The sequence below is a fragment of the Pezoporus occidentalis genome, unplaced genomic scaffold (assembly GCF_034315485.1).
Source record: "Pezoporus occidentalis ecotype Australia unplaced genomic scaffold, CSIRO_AGI_Poc_V1 ctg19, whole genome shotgun sequence".
Lineage (NCBI taxonomy): Eukaryota > Metazoa > Chordata > Aves > Psittaciformes > Psittacidae > Pezoporus > Pezoporus occidentalis.
Window position 1 is genome coordinate 5,056,470 of NW_026913748.1, and position 19,554 is coordinate 5,076,023.

At 38.2% G+C, this 19,554-nt stretch overlaps 1 protein-coding gene across 6 annotated transcripts in view; it reads right to left on the bottom strand.

Moving 5' to 3' along the window:
* FGD4 (FYVE, RhoGEF and PH domain containing 4) overlaps nucleotides 1–19,554 on the bottom strand; it is a 116,039-nt gene that overhangs the window by 19,313 nt on the left and 77,172 nt on the right. For all 6 annotated transcript variants that reach the window (XM_062616542.1, XM_062616541.1, XM_062616543.1 and 3 more), the window contains exons 3-6: nucleotides 14,657–14,837; nucleotides 11,154–11,649; nucleotides 4,256–4,345; nucleotides 2,080–2,225 (exon numbers count right to left, since the gene is read on the bottom strand). In XM_062616542.1, coding sequence (XP_062472526.1) covers nucleotides 2,080–2,225; nucleotides 4,256–4,345; nucleotides 11,154–11,649; nucleotides 14,657–14,837 — 913 coding nt within the window. The remainder of the gene's footprint in view (nucleotides 1–2,079; nucleotides 2,226–4,255; nucleotides 4,346–11,153; nucleotides 11,650–14,656; nucleotides 14,838–19,554) is intronic.

The following is a 19,554-nucleotide window of genomic DNA, read 5'->3' on the forward strand; positions in this document are numbered from 1 at the left end:
GCTGCTTCCAGTGTTTTCAAGCCATATATTGTAAAAGATATTTGGCTCCAGCTGTTGCTCAACTCATTCAAAATGCAGCTACCAGACAATCTTATTTCTACCCAAAAAGCTTAGATTCACACTTCCATTTCTTCTAAGAAAGAAGAATTTGCTTCTGATCTACTTTCCCAGTTGCAAAAGCGTATGTTTTTGAATCCAATTTTTAAACCAAACCCCAACTCTGGGAAAGTGTCAGAAATTTTTATTCAACTACTTTTAATGGAAGCTAAAGAATAATAGAAGTGCTGCATAAACCTACCAGCAGAACATGTTTAAGTATGTTTTATGTCTAATTAAGGGGAACTGCTGAGGAAAATGCACTATCTGGCAGAAGTTGTTGTGCCAGACAGTTCATAGACTGGTGATGCAGAGGGAAAGTTATCTTTCCATCAATTTTTTCTTTCAGCAATGATCAGAAATAATTCTTTTCAACTGCACCCTTTCTTCTAACTCCTCCCAGAAGCATAATGTTTTATGGGCATTTAAACAGGCTGTCTCAGGTACATCACAGAGGTTGCTTCCAAGCTATGTGGAAAGATAGTATCTATATGATGCAATTTATTAGTTTTGCACAAATAGTAGTTAAAGCACATCTGCAAAAGCACTTTTCAACTCTTGAAACACAGTATTACACACACAGTATTAGTCAGCAATTTAGAATTTTGCATATACTTAAGATAGTGCAACCCATCTTCTGTGCTCTACAAGGTATCTAGAGCAAAATTTTAAAATCACAAATTTCATTTCAAATATATACAGCACTCACATAATGTAGCATAAGTTGATTAGTAAACATCATTACAGTAAGTTAAACTCCACTTCTCATGAATATGCACTCTATTTTAATCTCAGTATTCATATTCCCTAACAGACTTTTCTCAGTTGATTAGAAGGAAAGGGTGAGGTTACCTTACATGCGCATTTTGCAAGGAACATAAGGTAAGGTGTCAGCCTTCCTGTATCTCACGAAGCTTACGTTTTATTTACTTTCTTGCACTGTCAGCTATACAGGGCTATCATGTTTGTGGATGGTAACTATTCTATTTTCAAGAATCATTATTTTAAACAGGAAATAATCCTACAGAGTCAGGAGACACACAGCCATTGTCTAAAGCACCACTGTGTGGTTTAGGAGCTGTATTTCTCAATTTTTAAGTGTGATTTTTGACAATTAAGGAGTTATATGAAAGTGTAACTGCAAATTATATATAAATGAACACTTTAATTCCTCATAATAAACCCTAGATAAAATGGAATACAGGACCCAAACAGGTTCTGAGGTGAAACAATTGGATGAAGCAATATTTGTAGTTTTTTTCTGGTTGGTTGGTTGTTTAATGAGGTGACCCCTTTCCCAAATAAGGTAGGGAAGCAGCAGTGGTTTGGGACTTTTTTTTTTCCACACTTACATAGAGACCAAAAGCATGTAGCTATATTTTAGTATCTCCAGAATCACATATACCAAGGATAAAGATATTACAGTATCTTTAAATGACCGTTGCAGAGTATATTTACACCTTGGCTATCCTTCTTGCTTGCTCCAAATAGAAGTCAAGAAAAGCTAGGGGAGAAATGGCCCCAAGATATACCTGACATGGATTTTTATTCCAAACAGGAAACCAAAACACAGAAAAATAAGAATGTATCTCTTATCCTTATTGCAGAAAGTGGTAATGACAAAGGTTACTGTGCTATAAGCATAGCACAAAAGACGTTATTTATCTCAATTTTGTATTCTGTGCAGTAAGTTCACCAGGTAGCACACAATTTCAGCCTGAACCCCTAATTCATCAAGGCATTTAATCATGAGTAATCTTACTGGCTTCAGTGAGCTACATGCCCTTTATTTTGAGCAAATGATGCAAGTCCTCTACTGAGTCAGATCATAACGAAGAGTGGAAGAGCAGACGTCCTCCTACCCACAGTACTTCCTGGGCTTGGAGCACTTAATTATGAAGGTACCTTCCCTATCTCAATCCTGTGACAGAGTTTCTACAGACACAGTTTTAGTAGTCTATTAACCAGTGAATTGCCTCTTACCATTCTTGCATTCTTTTCTCGAGTTCTGGAAGTAAGAATTTACTGTGGAAGGCATTTATCGATGAAATGTTAGAAAAGATTTTGTTAATCACTTCAGCTGGAAATGAACCTCTGTTGGCTTCCTCGAGGAGCCTGGAATAGAATACCTGCAATACAAAAAGAGAGCCCCAAACATATCAGCCTATTATCTTTAATCAGTGAAAGACCACTTATTCACCCATTTTATTCCAACTGTAAACAAGATTAATATTTCAATAATATAGACAGGTAATGACAAACTCATTTATTGTTTTTCCATCACCGAAAGTAAAAGCTTCTCCCCTTACACCACACATTTTTTTTCTTGTGAGCCAGGAAAGCTCTGTAGGCAGAGCAGACCTAAGGAAAGACAAACTGAAGTAGTGCCATTCTGGATCAGCTCCAGGCATCTTGTCTGTTTTAACAGCTAGATCATCTCAGCTTTCCCAGTTTTCTAGTTGTATTTTCCATCTTTGCTTTCTTTTCAATTAGCATGATCTCTGATCACCATTAGTACAGCCACTCTCCTTATATGATGTATCTCCTCATCCTTTTGAAATCGAATTGCAGACTATGAGCAGTCTTCACACACCATCTAAAGCATCAAAGGAGTCATGTTCTGATTGGATTCTATTACAGTCTCTTTTAAAAAAAGACATTCTTTCCTCATCAGTGGGCTCTACCTGACTAGATGCAGCTACAAAATGTCTAGAGATGTGCAGCTGTTAACATGCACATAAAACAGTGCTTATGGCGAGCTCTGGTCCTTTTACCTCCCTCTCCCATGCTTGAATAGACTGCATCTCCCTAGAGAGAGCTTCAGGAGTTTGGGTAAGGGCTAGGGAAAGAAGAGTCTGAAGACAGGAATTTGATCATCCCAATTGAGACAGCAGAAGTACCTTAAAAGAAAAAATCCATATGCTTTTACATATCTTTTAAAACATACTTGCCATGCTACACCTCCAAGAGGACAGTTAGTTAATTTTGACAAGTTACTTTGAAGACCATAAGGGTTACATAACTTTTTAAGCAAGTTTAGAAACATAACAATTATTTCCAAGTTTCCTGGTTTCCCCTTATTAGCAGCAGTTCAGCGGTTTCAGAACTCTGTCCAGTTAATATTTGGAAAACAGGCATAGGAGTGATGCACTTATGATCACACTGGGGAAAATAACTGTACATTACCTATCAGAAAAAAACCTATGAATTAAGTAAAAATTTTCCTTTTTATTTTTAAACTTCTCTAAATCAGAGCACTTTTTCTGCAATACTTTGTCTTTTCAAACACACCATATATCTACCCTAGTATTTACCATGCTAGGTAAATCCACTTTCATGAGGACAGTTATTTACATCCCCAAGCAGTCTGAACAATTATTCTATCAGTTGAGACTTTTTACTTTCCATCAACCATTTTTACAAGACTTAGGTGTTATACCTGAGAAATTTAAACAGCAATGTCTGAGAAAAATATCATGGAGTAAGACAATGCAAAGTTACAGGCATCCAGGTAAAACTGATGTGTTATGTGAAGAAGTAAAGACTTTAAAAGGAAAATACTGAAAACCTACAAACTTTCTTGTTTAAGAAATATCAATTTTATTCTACAGAGCACAAAAAATTCAACCCTTTCCTTGCACGAATTTTCTTGCAAAGTAATTTCTGTTCACTTCAATGAGATATAGCCTAAATGTATAGTGGGAAAATAGTGTAGTATGGGCATCTTCCCAGGTTCTTGGGCACTAAAGAAAAACTCTGATTGGATGGCTCAAGTTTGAAAGATTTAGTAAGTTTTTAGTGGGTGGGTTATTTCAGTATTATAAAATGATACCCTTCTCTATTTCACCAGAAGCCAAGAAATGGTCATCCATCCTGTGTTGGAAGGGCTATTGGTATGCTCTACTATTGCTTATAGTGACATCTATACACACAGAACATACTGCATTCATATCCACAAAATCCAAATGCTTTTAAGAACACTACATTTTTCAAAGAGAAACATAGGCAAAGTTATGGGGCAGGAGCAAATGACTGACCGAAAAAGTCAGCAAAACATGAAAAACATGCCACCTTTTATGTAATTTAAATACACACTTATACATAGCCATTCAAATGAATTCAAGGCAAGATAATAAACACAAATTGAAGAAAAACATACCCCATCTAGGAGGTCAAGTCGGCTGACATAGGCTTTTTCTGTTTGCAGAAGTTCACTGGCAATTTTATGACGTTTTTGCTCATCTGTCTCCTGGAGGAAAATAAGAAGAGCTCTCAGAATACTGGAGGAAATGTAATTTATTATTTAAAAAGTTTGAAAAGACATATGGTTACCTTACAGTCCAAAGAACAATTGAAATCCAACTTTCACATTTAGTAATAGACACCTCACTTTGAAAAAATACAAACTTTTCAGCAGTTTAATCAATAAATACAGAAGTCAGAGACAGGTAAAAAACAGTCAAAGAGCAGAGCAAAATTCAAAGCCTAAAACTTTTCATATTTCCCTGTTTTCACAGGGCTCTTTGCAAAAGCACCACTCAGCAGATCAGTTCATATCCTAGTAATCGAGTACACCTGACCTTTAAGAGCTGGAAGAACTGATTTGCTAAGTAAGAGGGAACAGATGGGATCAGTTGGCATTCACTCCCACCCCCATTTGAAAAGTTATTCGAACTGCATGTTCTTTGTATGACAGAATTATTGAAAAATACCATGCAAAAATGTTTTGTGTTCATCGATACACTCACTGCTGATTAATTGTTGACTGCAATTAGAGGGCTCCTTCGCTCTGTCTTTATGGAAGTCACTTCATCTTAGGGAAAGTTTTCACTTTAAAGTCTTTCATTCCACTAAATACGTTTTTGATTCTTCTGTTGAATGGAAACTTAAAATGTTCATTCAAATTTCAATATTAAACTAAACATGTCTGAATAAAAAACTGTGAGTTGCTGTGAGAAGTTACTTCAAAAAAAAAAACAACAAACCAATGAAAGCACAGCCTTCTACGATATTAAAACATTACAGAAATGCCTCAGGCTCACAAGTGTCAAATTCAACAAAACCACACTTCCATGACAAGATTTTTTCTTCCAGATTTAGAAGTGTTCACATCTAACAACATCCGAGTCTTTTCCTAAGTAAACAGCAGTCTTAACACAGTGCTTATGGAAAAGTGGCAACTTAACAGACAAACCATGGAAAGACTCCATTAAAAAAATAGAGAGGAGAGCTTGAGAGAATCATTTCTGATTTCAAACTGCACACTGCTTTCCACAAGAGTATGATAAACATTTGCAAGTACATTTGTAAGGGTGGGTTGCAGAATACTGAATACTAAAGTACAGTCTTTTCATTTAAGGACTTCAGTGGGTTTTTTTTCCCCTTTTTCAGTATTCAGTAAGTATTTCAAATCTGAACACATTTCAATTCTAATCTTCAGTATTAACAGTCACACTGTTACATAGCAAGCCTGCTCCCTAAATACAGGCTTTCAACAGTAACTTCAAAGCTGTTCATTAAATCTGTTTAAATCAGCACAGCAACCACAGTAACGTACAGAACAGCATTTTAAGTGCTGTCAAGAGACATTGCAGGGAGCTGGAGAATTAGCTATTAATGGCTACAGCACGCTGTTTAGTGCAGCCATTTACAAGGGATCTCATATGTGGACTAGAGGCACAAAAAACCATGGGGGCTACTGGTTCCTTGGCTCCCTGAAGCACTGCTATAGAATCAATCTGCAATTTTCAGAAGATCACTTGAACTAATTAAGAGGGGGAAAAAAATGACACATAACAGGCTCAAAGCTATCACATAAAATGAGCAGTTAGAAAAAAAAAACATTTTAATCCTCACTCCTAACTCAGAAAAATCCGTTTTACTCTCCCAGTACTCTCTGACCCCATCTTTCCCATCCCTCTCAGTATCAACATTTTGCATCTTCCTAACTCTTGAACCGCAGCTTTCTCTCTACATCAAATGTGCTATCTGACACAAGAACCTTTTACGTGGGCAAAAAATACACACCACAGATGATGTATCTTTTAATCGCAGTCTCATGTTCTTATTCCAGCATAAGAACACCCACCTACAGGGTTAGATCAGTGCAAAAATAACACAAAGCTGTATTGCCACTTCTATTTTAAGAAAGTCCTCAGTTTTCCACTCCACCATCTCAAGATTTGCCCACGTTACATGAACTCCCAGCTCGCTTTTCTGCTACTAGCTCCAACCTCCTCCCTAGTCATTCACTCAACTTCAGTGTCTCTAGTATCCTATCTATAGAAAAGCACCTGGTGTCCACAAGGTCAGTCCAGCTTGAAAACAACACAACCCAGGCTATTTTGCTATTATTAGTGGCATTCATCTCCTGCGGAGCTTTTCCTGATGAAGTGGCACCTGCTTGTCCTGAGCACATGGGGTGAACTGGGACCAGATGCATGAGTGGGCACACAGGTCCTGGAGCGCCATGCTACACAGTACAGCACATTTGGTGGAAAAACCCACCAGCTGCTCAAAACAAGTGCTGCAGCTAGCATACACGCGCATGTGTGTATATATAATATGTATATATACATATGCTTTTTTGCCTGCTTTCAGAGAACTCATCTGCAGCCATCCCAGCTCTGCTGCAGCACACACCACGTTATGCTGCACCTTTACCCACAACTGCCCACCCAGCCCTCCTTGAAGCAGGCATGCAGGAGAAAACTATGGGCTCAGGACAGGCAAACTCCAAGAAGAGGCTCAACTTTTGCAGATCTGAATTTGGCTGTTCCAAGCAGAAGTAGCAACTTTACAGCATCATTTGGAGATAAATCCTGAATGATATTTGTGACAGTGAGAATGACAGAGCCATTCGTTATTAGAGCTGTTCAACAAAACAGCCTTGAAAAACCTTGTAGAGATAACGGAGGAACGAAAAAAATATTTAAAAAACATGGAAAACATGAAGTTAGTATTCAGCTTTTGAGAACTTCAATGCTTCCCTAAAGAACAACTGTGTCAAATCTAATAATTAATAGCAAAAGGGAATTTTAATACTCAAGTTACAAGTTAAGCTTTATTTTCATGGGATATAACCATAAATCCACACTTCTCTTCACAAGCACAGTAATCAAAATGAAAGATATGCAAACATATTTTCTGGAAAGTTTTCTATTTCCTACGATTTCTTTATACTTTTAGTATATTGGTATATTGGTTACCTTGCTTCTAACAAAAAATACTGAGGCAAGTAACTATAGTAACTACAAGGTACACATGGACACATCCTCTATCACTTCATCAAAACTTCTCAATGATTTCAGGGAACATTTCAAACTTCCGTGACAATCTGTAACACATGGCAACCCAATGTATAAGCCAAAGAGAAATGGCTATTATGCTACATAGAGAATGCTCAGATTAGAGGTATATGATTTTAACTGTGGATCAAAATATCAGAAGTGAGATAGCAGTAGGTACATCAGAGGCAGGACTGCAAACTTGTACCTCTATATGGATGCTTACAAGAAGTATTTCACCTGGGCCTAGTTATGTATTCTGTATGAAATTGCATGTCCTTAAAATCATTACATTTCCATGGATGTTTCAGAAATTCCAGCAAGCAATTTTTACTTAAATTGGTCTTGGAACTCTGAAATGAAGAAGTTATATGAAAAATGCTGCTGAGAGTATGAACTGTTTGTACCCGTGTTCATATTTCCAAACATTGTTTTTTCCATTGTCCTAAAGTTGCAAAAATTATGCTAATGTAAAGCAACCTTTACATAAACCTCAATTCCAATATAGCCATAACTTATTGTTCAAACCTTGGTAGGAGCTGTCTCCTACCAAGAAAACAATACCTACTGACATGATAGCGATGTTATATATGATTCAACCCTATTTAGGTGTAGCCCTTGCCCCAAGGGCTTTGCACTAATATGTTAAGCAACACAGAATGAGAGATGTAGAGTATGAACAAATATCATTCAATCTACGCTGTGCTTGTTTGTTTATAATGCTGAGTTTGGTCAGAAGTAACATAGTGAATTTTTCCTTTTCTAAAACCATTCATGTCCTGAATGGCATTCATGTTCACAGCTGCTTCATGACCCAAACAGCAGGTTTCTTCCCTAAGTATTAGGAATATAAATGAAAATATCGAGGAGAATTTAAGATCTCCTTTAATCTCTCGAGTCCTCAGCTTCTGAAATCAAGGAAACCACTATATTTTTCAACCTATTTTAATCAGAACTTGACCTTACCTTTAGAAATATACCACCTCCATCAGGTTTTGCATCTGAAATATCAGAGCCCACAACATTGCCATTGAAATAAAACAAGCAAGGACTTCACTAAAGATATGTAATGGATTCTTCTCCATCTGTGGCATGCCTGCAGTCTATATCCCCGTTTTCTACCAGTCTCACAACAAACATTGAAGCAGTTGTCTGCTTGTCTTCAGCTAGCTCTAGCAGCAGATTTCTCACAAGACGTTACTCAGGAAGTTAACTGACTGGGATGTTCTCATACTAGTCAGCCTCCGCATTTTCAGTGGAACAAATTTTATGACAGAAGGTGCTTCTGCTGTGAGGCAGGAAACTTTTTACTTCTAATTGTCTTTTCACTTGTGATACTGGTGGTTTGTGACTTTCAAATTAATTCAGTAAATAATTTGAAAACATGTTCTGGTCATTTAGGTAAAATGTTTCAGAACACTGCCAAATTTAAGACATTTTGTCTCAACTTTTCCAGATCCTGCAATAATCTGACTTTAGTCAGATCTACAGTGATAAGCGGATGGGGGGAAATAGTTGTAAGAGCAACACTATTTCAAAATAAGCTTTCTTTTCCAAGTCTAAAAAGTACTTTTTGCTCTGGTTTCGCACCATTCCCCAATTTAATTCACCATTTCCAACAGTGGACTTAGTTTACTCCTCCTGTATGCGTATGTGCTTACAAAGATATAGCACCACTTTTTTTCCTCTTCCCTGAATTAGGATATATATGGCATGCAAGAGACAAGATGCTTCACATTAGTATCAATATATATATATATATATATATATATATATATATATAAGATGCATAATTTAAAGTTTGTCTATGACTCACATGCATCTGCTTCTATTGCTTTTACTTAACTGTACCAACACGTACTTAATTAAACAGGTCAGAAGAGTGCTGTTAGTCTGTGCAGAGCAACTTCAGCTGGACCGCATCCCAGTTTTAAGATTCTTTTACTTTAGAAAAAGTGGGTGCTTAGCAAAATCACAGACTGTCTAATGCTTCTACTTCTTCCATATTCCTGCTTGGATGCACAAACAGCTTAAAGCTTTAGCAAACTTTTCCTGTTCCTCTTTACCTTCGTCCTATTACAGACAGCATGACAGCAGATACTTAGACCTCCAGCGGGCTGATTTCAAATTATAGGTTGCATTAATTCAAACTAAATCAGTGCTCCATTTTGTAAAGCGTGTCCCTTAGATCAGTCTGTGGTAGTCCCGCTTCTTCATCTCACTAGATTAAAGGGGATGTCCTTGTATCACAAGTAAGCTTGTATCTCAGGAAATACTGCTGTGACCCAGTTCAGTTTTACAGATTCAGCTCTCCATCAATGCTGACTTAAGAGTCTTCCTGCATGGGTTTGGATTGTTTGGGTTTTTTACCCTTTAAGCACCAGCAAACAATACATCTAGTAGCAGTCACACCTCACAATTTTATTCTTGGTCAGTATAGGACAGATCACATATGCTGATCCCAGCAGCTCAAAGACAGATTTTGAAGAGATTGCTGCCATTAGCATTTCCCCAGTTCCTTCCTGCACTTGACAACAGGACTGCCTCCCGTTTCTGCTTTTTCCTGAAAATACTGCCAATCCCTTACTGTGTGACTTGGATTCAAGCTTAACATCATTGCTCACAGAGCATTCATCATGCCTTTTAGGCATGGAGAGGGGAAACAGGCATTACCAAACAGGAGACAGAAACATGAGAGATATGGCAGGTTAAAAGTGCCTTGGACTTGTCTTGGATTTGGACTTGCCTTGGACTTGGACCAGTCTTATTTTTAGGTGGGAATCATAACATTCGTTCATTATCAACCCCTAAAACAAACAAGAAAACCCACACAATCCATCACCTTCTTGTCAATTTCTAGGATTCTTTACCCTATAACACGTGACAATCTGAGGTCCACCTTTCCCACAGAGAGAAATTATCCTCAAATTGTAGGTATGTGACCCCTAGCTAACCAAACTCAAGGGCTTGGAGAGATTGGTAGTTAACTGATGCAGGTTAATGACAAGCAGAGATGAACTTTATCAGCACTCAGCTATTTGGCTCTCAGGTGAAGGGGAAGCCAGAAGGGTCCAGCTCAGTAATGCCTTCCTGTCATGACTTACACAGGACACAGATGGACCAGGACTGTTAATGATGTTCACCAGCCACCGATGTTTCAGTATGAGAAGACAAACTGCTTAATCAAACTTTCAGAAGTGGAAATATGCACAATTTTTCAGCAATTAATTTCCCAAGACAGATTTTCTTCCACCCACTTATTTCCCTTAATTATTTAAAACCTTCCTTACAAGTAAGCTGAAATTCATCATGATGTATGTTCTCCTTACCAACAAGGCATATCATTGTTATATTATGAACCTTGTGTCTCTCTGATACTGAACACACTGCCACTGCCTTTTCAGCTTTTACTTGACAACTACCCTAGGTTAAGGATTCATACAGTAGTTCTGCCTAAGCCCTCTCACTGCAGTTTACTACACATGGAATTTTGGCTTATAGACACCATTAACGTGTCCCTTGTAGTCTGGCACAGCTGAAGCATAGTGATAAACATGTACACCTATTTCAGTTTGACCTTTTTTAAAAACCTCAGATAACTAATGGGGAAGACAAATAAAACTTTTATTTCCTGTCTTTTTATTCAGAGGAAAAATAACCAAAAGATTTTCAGCTTTCTGACTTGCTCTTGGAAGCTTATTTTTTGTAAATAAAAACCTAGAGAAAATACAGTAGTAATACAGCAAGAACAAAAGGTTTTTTTCTTGTTACCTTTGTTTCTACAGGTTGATCTTGCTTACTGATTTCCTCAGTTGGTTCTTCCTTCATGTTCGTATTAATTTCTAGAATTTCATTTTCAGATGGGAGCAGTGTGTCACTGCTTGGAGTCCTGTAGCAGCTGTTAAGCATCTGTCCTTCACAGGCAGTTAGACTTTGCAGTGACTCTCTGGAAGTACTTTTGCTTTCCCCATTTATCAAGCTGCTGTTGATAGCATTATCTGGAACCGGGGTGGTCACAGCGGAGCCATGATCTGGTATCCTCCTGTCGTCATCTTCTATCTGGTCTTGTGCTACTACTCCATTGGCTGTGTGTATTTCTGCAACCTGAGTTTTGTCAGTATTACCATTTCCCTGTTTTTGTAGTGGGTGCTTTTGTTTTTGAAGTGGGAGTTTTGGCTGAGGTGCTGGTGTTAACTCATATCTTCCTTGAGATTTAGAAATGTGGAGAACAGAGGAATCTTTCTTCATATCACTAGGATTTAATGAGCTAAAAACACCAAAAAATAAAACAGATGAGAGAAAAGATAAACATGGCGTTACAGAAAATCCTTGGTATTGGGACTATGAGAGGTGCACCACATAACGAAATCCTCCCAAACCCTTTTTTCTGTGTTAATATTACGAAGTTCAGGCTATCAAGACTGAAACTGCCTTATTCCATTAACACACACGCACAAACATGCATTTCTCACTGGAAATTCAGAGTACCATCCATATCAATTCACTGTCAATCCTCATATGTCTTGAATCTCCTTTGTAAAATGGAGGGCACTAAGATCAGCTTCATGTGACAGACAAGGGAACTGAGGCACTGAGACATGAAGCAAGGCATCCCAGAAGATTATTGGCAGAAATGTAGAAAGACTCACAGTCTCTCAAGTCTCAGTCCAATGCTTAAATTAACAAGCAGCCTGTTCCCTAATTACCCTTTAATTACACAAAATGCATGAAAAACGTCCAAGAACATTTAGTATCCCTTTCCTTAGTTCAGCATATTACAGGAAGAGCTTTGAATTCTTACCCATTTCTTCCACCAGTTTCCTTATTTAGCACTGTCCTTTCATCTTACTGCATCTTTCCTGGTTTTTTTTTTTTTTCACTTCCATATTTTAACTCCACTCTAAATCTACTTTATCCCTTGTCCATACCTTTAACCACCTATTTCTTGATTTATTTTTGAGATTTTGAATTTTAGGCCACTGTAAGTGGTAGCCTACTCTGTAAAAGTGCCTGCCTTCATTATAATTATAAATAAAAAAAATGAAAATCATTGGAATCAAAACAAAACCCATACATTTTTGCATTAAGTACATTTAACAAGCCATATTCAACTTGCAAAACAATAGCATGACTGACCTCTATCATATTTTTCCTAGTATGGACCACTTATCTTTGAAAAGATGAAGACTGCTTATAAACTCTGTTTACTCCTTATAGGACAGTTATGACAAATATTATAAAGCATATTCTATATATCCATATTCAGAGCTCAAAAAATATCTTACACCAGGTTCATCTGCTTCTGCCATATAAGAAAAAAAATTAGATCAGCTTCCCTTTAGTTATGTAAAGATCATGCCTCTTAAAAAAATAAGCTTAACTCCAAGATTGAAAAATGTAAATTAATTCTACTGCCTGCACACAGCAAAGAGGTTTAATTAACTTTCTGACATACCTGCACGTTTATGGGCTACACAGACCAATGACGATAAGTTATCATAACTGACAATCAGTTTGCTGTTCATGAACATGCTGTCTAGTCATTTGAGGACCAATTATTTAAAGTGAAGTTCACCTTCACGGAAGACACATTTTGTGAGCTGAGCTCATTTGAAAAACAGGAATTGCTTCCACAGCCACAGCAGGATATTCCAGAACTCAGCACGCCAACTGTGGAAGTTTCTCATAAGCAGGGATCGCAGAGTTGAGGAGAATTTAATCACTGGACACATATGACTGGATGTACTTAATGGATGATGTTAGCCAAAAAGCAGTTCAGCTTCCCTTACTCCCTAAAACAAAACGTCCCTACTTGTAAAAGTCTATAAATAAGGAAGTTTTCCTTGCTTTCTTTATCACTTCCTTTAATTGCACCATACTGAAGAAGTTCCCATACAACTCAGCAAGCACGTCAAGAGGAAGAAATGCAGTGCTCACTGGTTCTAAATTCTAAGGATTCTACATTGCTAAAAAGAGTTATGTGATGCTTTGGAGGAAAACTAGGAAACAAAGTGGTAACAGGACTAGAGACCCGTGCTAGAATTCACAGGACCTCAGGTGCCGCAGTAATTTCTTTTTCCCATATTTGAGCAGCTGACATGACAGAGTGCAATTAAGCCCCTGATTAACAACAGAAGTTTCTTCCAGATGAAGCTCTGAAATTATTTCTATTCCACTAGACAAACGTATTTTTGCAATGCTCAGTTTCTTCTGTATAAAGGATTAAATTTCCCCCGTCTGGTGGAAGGGGGTTGCGAGGAGGGGAATTCTTCCAATGAAAGCCTTAACACTCTAGCTCCTTAGAAGGACGTGCTCTGCTACACATCATTCATTCATTCCCATAGGGGCCATCCTGTCAGAACATCAGTATCCTGAGGAAACACGAGAAAGCCAAGTCCAAGACCTGCAAGGCTCAACTGTCACTGGACTGTTTCTTGAGCTGTTCCTCTGTCGTGGGCTTTCTGGAAAGTCGCCCTCTTTATACAGAGCGGGTATATTAGAAACTTCAGTTGCTTTTAATGCTTGTCACATACAGCTAATTAAAGACACACAAGTAACACTATTTTGTGAAAGCTGAGCTCCCTGTGGCTCGTTTCCCAAAGCTTCAAATGTTTCCTGCAAGAGGCGGTGTCAAAATCCAAGAACACCAAGCTAACCCACCAAAATCACCAAGTACTACAAAGCAGTTTAGACAACGTATGCCACATCAATGCGAATAACTTGTACAGCTCAGCCTCTTCACATAAATGATCTCAAGAGGTTGAGATAGTATAAAAGAAAACATCTGGATTTCAGGTTTTTCTGTTTACTTCTAAAAGTAAATTTTTTTTCTGCAAGAATAAAACAATTTAAGATTAGCTCCAATGTTTCATTCTAAAACCAGCAGTTATTTCAAATTGATGACACTTTTCAGGATGTTTTAAAAAATGCCCCAAGTTAGTTCATGTGGAGTTCTTTGTTTGTTTGTTGCTTAGGTTTTGGTGGGTTTTGTTTTGTTTTGTTTTTGGGGAGGGGTTGGTTTGGTTTTTGGTTTTGGATTTATTTTAAAGAAAAATTAAGACTAGAATACTATCCCCTTATGAAAAAGCACACCTTGTACAGGCCAAATACACAACTGGCTCACATCATTTCAAAACACATGCAGTTTTGCCATCAACTCCTCTGGCAGGGGTGCATTTGAGCACTATCACAGTATCAATGCTCTTCCTCACAGGTTTAAGCGAGGAAGTCTACACACAAAAGAGCAACAAACCAATTCAAATTCCATCACATACCTGCCTCCCTCAAAACGGTTGATGAGATCTGATACTTTACTGGACTTTTCCTTTGTGACACCAGAAACAGCAGCGGGCGTCTCTTCCTCCATTCTCGGTTTCTGATTTGATAAAGCTTTATGCCTAGGGGTTTGGTATGTAACAGGTGACACCTTCTGCAGATGAACTGGCTTTGGAGGCACTGCAAACAACAACAATAATCAATAACTCATGAACTGTGCCTTTGAACTGTCAGAACACATAGGAGGTTTCTACATAAGAACATACAACAGTAATGGAGAAAAGATGGCCTTGGCTTTATTTAACCTTGGAGAGTTGCTTTATGAATACAGGGACTTCATATAGGGTTTTCATGCTCTGTCTGGTATCAGGCATCATCTTATATTTCTTGGATAAAAGACGAACCATATGCTACCTTAACAAGCTAGAAAATTCAGTGGAATTTTTGTGTTTAGTGTTTTTTATAATGTACTGCAGCAAACCCACATATGGCCTCCATAAAAGCAGGTTTTATCATAAAAACCAATTAAGCATAATCAAAGGATCTAGTTGTGCTGTGGAGCTCAAGAGAGAGATTTAAATTGCCGCCTCAAAACTCTTGTGCTTTCTTTCTCTATCTTCTCCCTCATGACCTCATTAATAAGTCAGTGGAAAAGGTACTTGCCTTTGACTTTGAGCTTTCTTTATTCAATGAACCTTTGTCTGCTTATATTCCTGAAAACCTGCCCCCCTGAAAATATGTTTTTTTCTTCTTTTTTTTCCCCATCCCTAACATAAGTCCTTCTAATTAGATCATTAATGATCAGCCACTGTTTAATACAGCAGTGACTGCAGCATGAAAGAAAAGGTGACACATAAAGCAACTGGAATCACAAGTGCTGGGGATCTTTAACTTTTATCCCTGAAGCAACTCTGCAGCATCAGTGGGCAGCAAAAGCACTTCACAAAATGGGCCTGGATGTGTTACATTATCAGAGCACTACACCTCTGGATTCATCAAAAAAGAGAAATTTAATGGAAAGTTCCTTAATTCCCAAGAATACAACTTCGTTCATTCCCACACAAACTCCCAATGCATATTGTGGGGAGAAGTGAAAGCATTTGATCTGAAATTGAAAAGAAAGACTCTATCTGCCCTTTAATAAAAGACAGGCATAAATTAGCAGGAGTTGCGGCTTGGCCACCTCTCCACAGGTACCACAGTCCAGTGTGCCACAGGATCTGTCCATCCAGCAACTACACAGTCACAGTCACAGTATGCTAGAGATTGGAAGGGACCTCGAAAGATCATCTAGTCCAATCCCCCTGCCAGAGCAGGAACACCTAGATAAGGTTACACAGGAATGTGTCCAGGAGGGTTTTGAATGTCTCCAGGGAAGGAGACTCCACAACCTCCCTGGGCAGCCTGTTCCAGTGTTCCGTCACCCTCACTGAGAAGAAGTTTCTTCTCAAGTTTAAGTGGAACCTCTTGTGTTCCAGTTTGTACCCATTACCCCTTGTCCTATCATTGTTTGCCACTGAGTAGAGCCTGGCTCCACCCTCGTGACACTCCCCCTTTATATGACACTTATAAGGTCACCCCTCAGTCTCCTCCTCTCTAAACTATAGAGACCCAGCTCCCTCAGTCTTTCCTCATAAGGGAGATGCTCCACTCCCTTCATCATCTTAGTTGCCCTGCGCTGGACTCTCTCCAGCAGGTCCCTGTCCTTCTTGAACTGAGGGGCACAGAACTGGAATACAGACCTGCCAGGGAGCAAACATGAAGCGAAAGAGGACAGGAATTGGCAGTAGGAATCACTCTCGTGCAACTCGTGTGTTGCACAAAAGTAAATACTAATACAGCATGCCCAATAAATGGATGTGAAAGTCACCCATATTCCTCACATCGCTGGCTCTAGTTTAGCTTACTGACCTGGAAAACCTGTGCGCCACAGAAATTATCTTAAAATCCCATCAACTGGTATCTGAAAATGCTGTTCAAAAATTCTTGCAAATATACTATCACAGACTGTGATAAACTTGAAGGAACACATGATTAAAGACAACTTTCCATCTCTAGCTTGCATTAATTTATAGAAGGTAATATTTATCTGTGCTTTCAATAACCTAATTGCACATAAGTAGGACTGTAGTGATTGCTGTGGTCTGAAAAGTACCATGTGGGACTCTATCAAGAAATGAATGTACTACAAAAAGCTTTGGACTCCAACCATATCAACTACAATGCTGATACATGAAACTATCAGAGGGAGAAGGAAGAGAACTACTGTAGATCAGATGCTTTTACTGTGTATGTCTTTGGTTCTTTTAAGCTTGATCTTATATTTAACACAAGCAAAAAAGCAAGTTTGGGGGAAGATGCAGTGCAGAAAGGATGACTTACAAGAATGCAATTTTCAAATAGTTACAATGCATAAAACAAGCAGAATATTTAACTGTATAACTGCTTGAGCTTCTATAGTAACTAAAGCCCCTTCTGAGAAGCCTCATACATTTGCTCAGCTGCAGCTGCACTGCAGTGGAGCAGCTTTCCCTGTATTTCTTCTTCTCAGGGAGTTCTGAGAAAGTCTGGCAGAATTAGGCCAACAAGCATCAGATAATTGTCCAAGTGCTGAATAGCTTGCTATGCTGACAAAGATGATAGGACAGCTGAAAAAGGCGACGCAAGCAAGCTTGGGAAAAGCAGGACACATAATTGAGCATGGACACTGCCATTCCCTCAGGAAGGAGGTGGAAGGGGAAGCTGGGTCGATTTACTGACCAGCACTACACTAGCTTGTAGAAACTCTTCTTGCTCTTGCAATGGATTTTGTACAGCCTGTGGTCCTGTGAGTTCTCTTATTTAACAGACTCATACATCTTTTCAATTCTTTTGTACATCTCATAAAATGTTAATATTTTTACAAGGATATATTAAGACTACTAAACTGGAGGGAATTAATGTCTACTGATAAAGCAGAAGGAATTAGTTGGAAGCTATTTTTATACTGGATCCACTGGGACAAAAATCAAATTCTAGGACATTCTGTGGAAGTTTAGCAGCATTATAGTATGGCAAACACAAGGAACCTCTGATCAACTTGCACAATCCCAGTATATCGAAAATCACTGTAGTATCTTCAGAGGAGAGCCACAAACGAAATAGCAACATTAATTAATGCGAGATATTTTCTTCTTTACTCTCTATGACCACCTAACAGTCAATATTTCCCCTAATCAGCTGCTGCTGTAGCTACTATAAGCTTTAGAAATAGAGCAATGGAAAAAGAACAGTCACAAGATCAATGGAAATAAAAGAATCAGTAGTTAAAAAAAACAAACAAACAAAAAAACAACCAACCAAACCTTCCTGTAAGGTCAACCTTGTTAACAGGGATTATGGAAAATAAATTCTATTAATTCTCGCCTCAGTGTACTTCTGTAATGCTTTGTTTTAATCAGATTATTTTTCAGTGTGCACACAGCAAAGATCTTAAAGAAAGAAAGAAAAAAAAAAAAAGACTGGCCCATTGTAATACCCTGCACAATAGAGAGCTCTGTTCAAGACTATAAATACTCTTGTCTCTATACTGTAGAATTTTGAGCTCATTAGGAGATACAAACTGCATAGTCTGCCTAAAGAAAACTCCTCAGTATACTCAGGTAAGTGCTACTGTATAACACTAGCCGAAATACTTACTCAGGATTTAAGCTGTGATAAGTAATTATGCACTCAGCTTTGTACATGTACATAAGGAAATGGGAGGTACAAATGGCTCAAAAGGTGAAATCACCTTTGCTGACTCCAAAGCATATTAGCAAAGATCATTTATCTCTCCTCCTAAAAAGCATGTTCAATCTCCGTGTACACTTTTAAATCCTGCTGGTCACAAATGCTGATGCACTTTGATTCAATGAAAATAGACAGTTAAAAGTTCCTGTGGTAAGCAGCTACAACTCTACTGGCTGAACCATGCTTCATCACCTTTGGGAAGATCAAATGAGCAGAGCTGGATAGATACCAAAGATTTACATTTGCAAGAACAGTACAAAGTGACCTCAGCAGAAAGATAGAAAAAGTTATCTCCTCTTTAGGGTGTAAATTTCCGCACTGGTTTTATCACATCAGAACAAGTATCTTCCAATAATATAGTAAGAAAGACCAATAATGATCAGATGTGCTTTTTTTTCATTTGTCTTCTCCTGAGAGATATAATTTGGGATTTAGCAGTTTTGTGGTTAAAACAGAAATTGTTACAGGTTTCTTAAAGTGCCACTGAAACTGGAGAAATCTAGCTAGAAATAGCTCTCAGTTTTAGCTCAATTCACCTTTAAATGGAGATATTTCATTTGCCAAAGAAGTACAGTCTACATCACAGACCTTTAAAAGGCCTTTCAGGTTTTCTGGACCCAGGCCACTGAACACCTTGAAGACCACAGGCTGTATTATAATTGAGAAAAGAGGACAGGATTGATGTTACACAGTAAATAGCTACAAATGACTGCTGAAGTCTGTATGCTGTATGCTTTATGTACATACCATTTTACAGTAGCACAAACCATGCCATCTTCTGGAGTAGAAAATTATTTCCAACCCAAACAAAAAAGTTTCTTCAGCCTCAGCAGGAGACTCACAAGTACTCCTAAGCACTCATTAGGAAAATTTAAATGAGCAACTGATGCATAGTCTTGAACTGACAAGACACTTCACTGCTTTGAAGAAGGGTTGACATTTCAACGTATTATCCATCCTACAATAAAACTGCCTGGTACAGACAACAGTTTCAGTGCCCAGTATTCAGTAATTGGGCATTATCTAAAACTCACGCAAGAGGTTGAAAGAGCAGCAAAGAGAAGAAATTAGAAAAAAAAACCTAGTCAATTTGTAGATGTCACTCTACATGCATTCTGCTATTGCT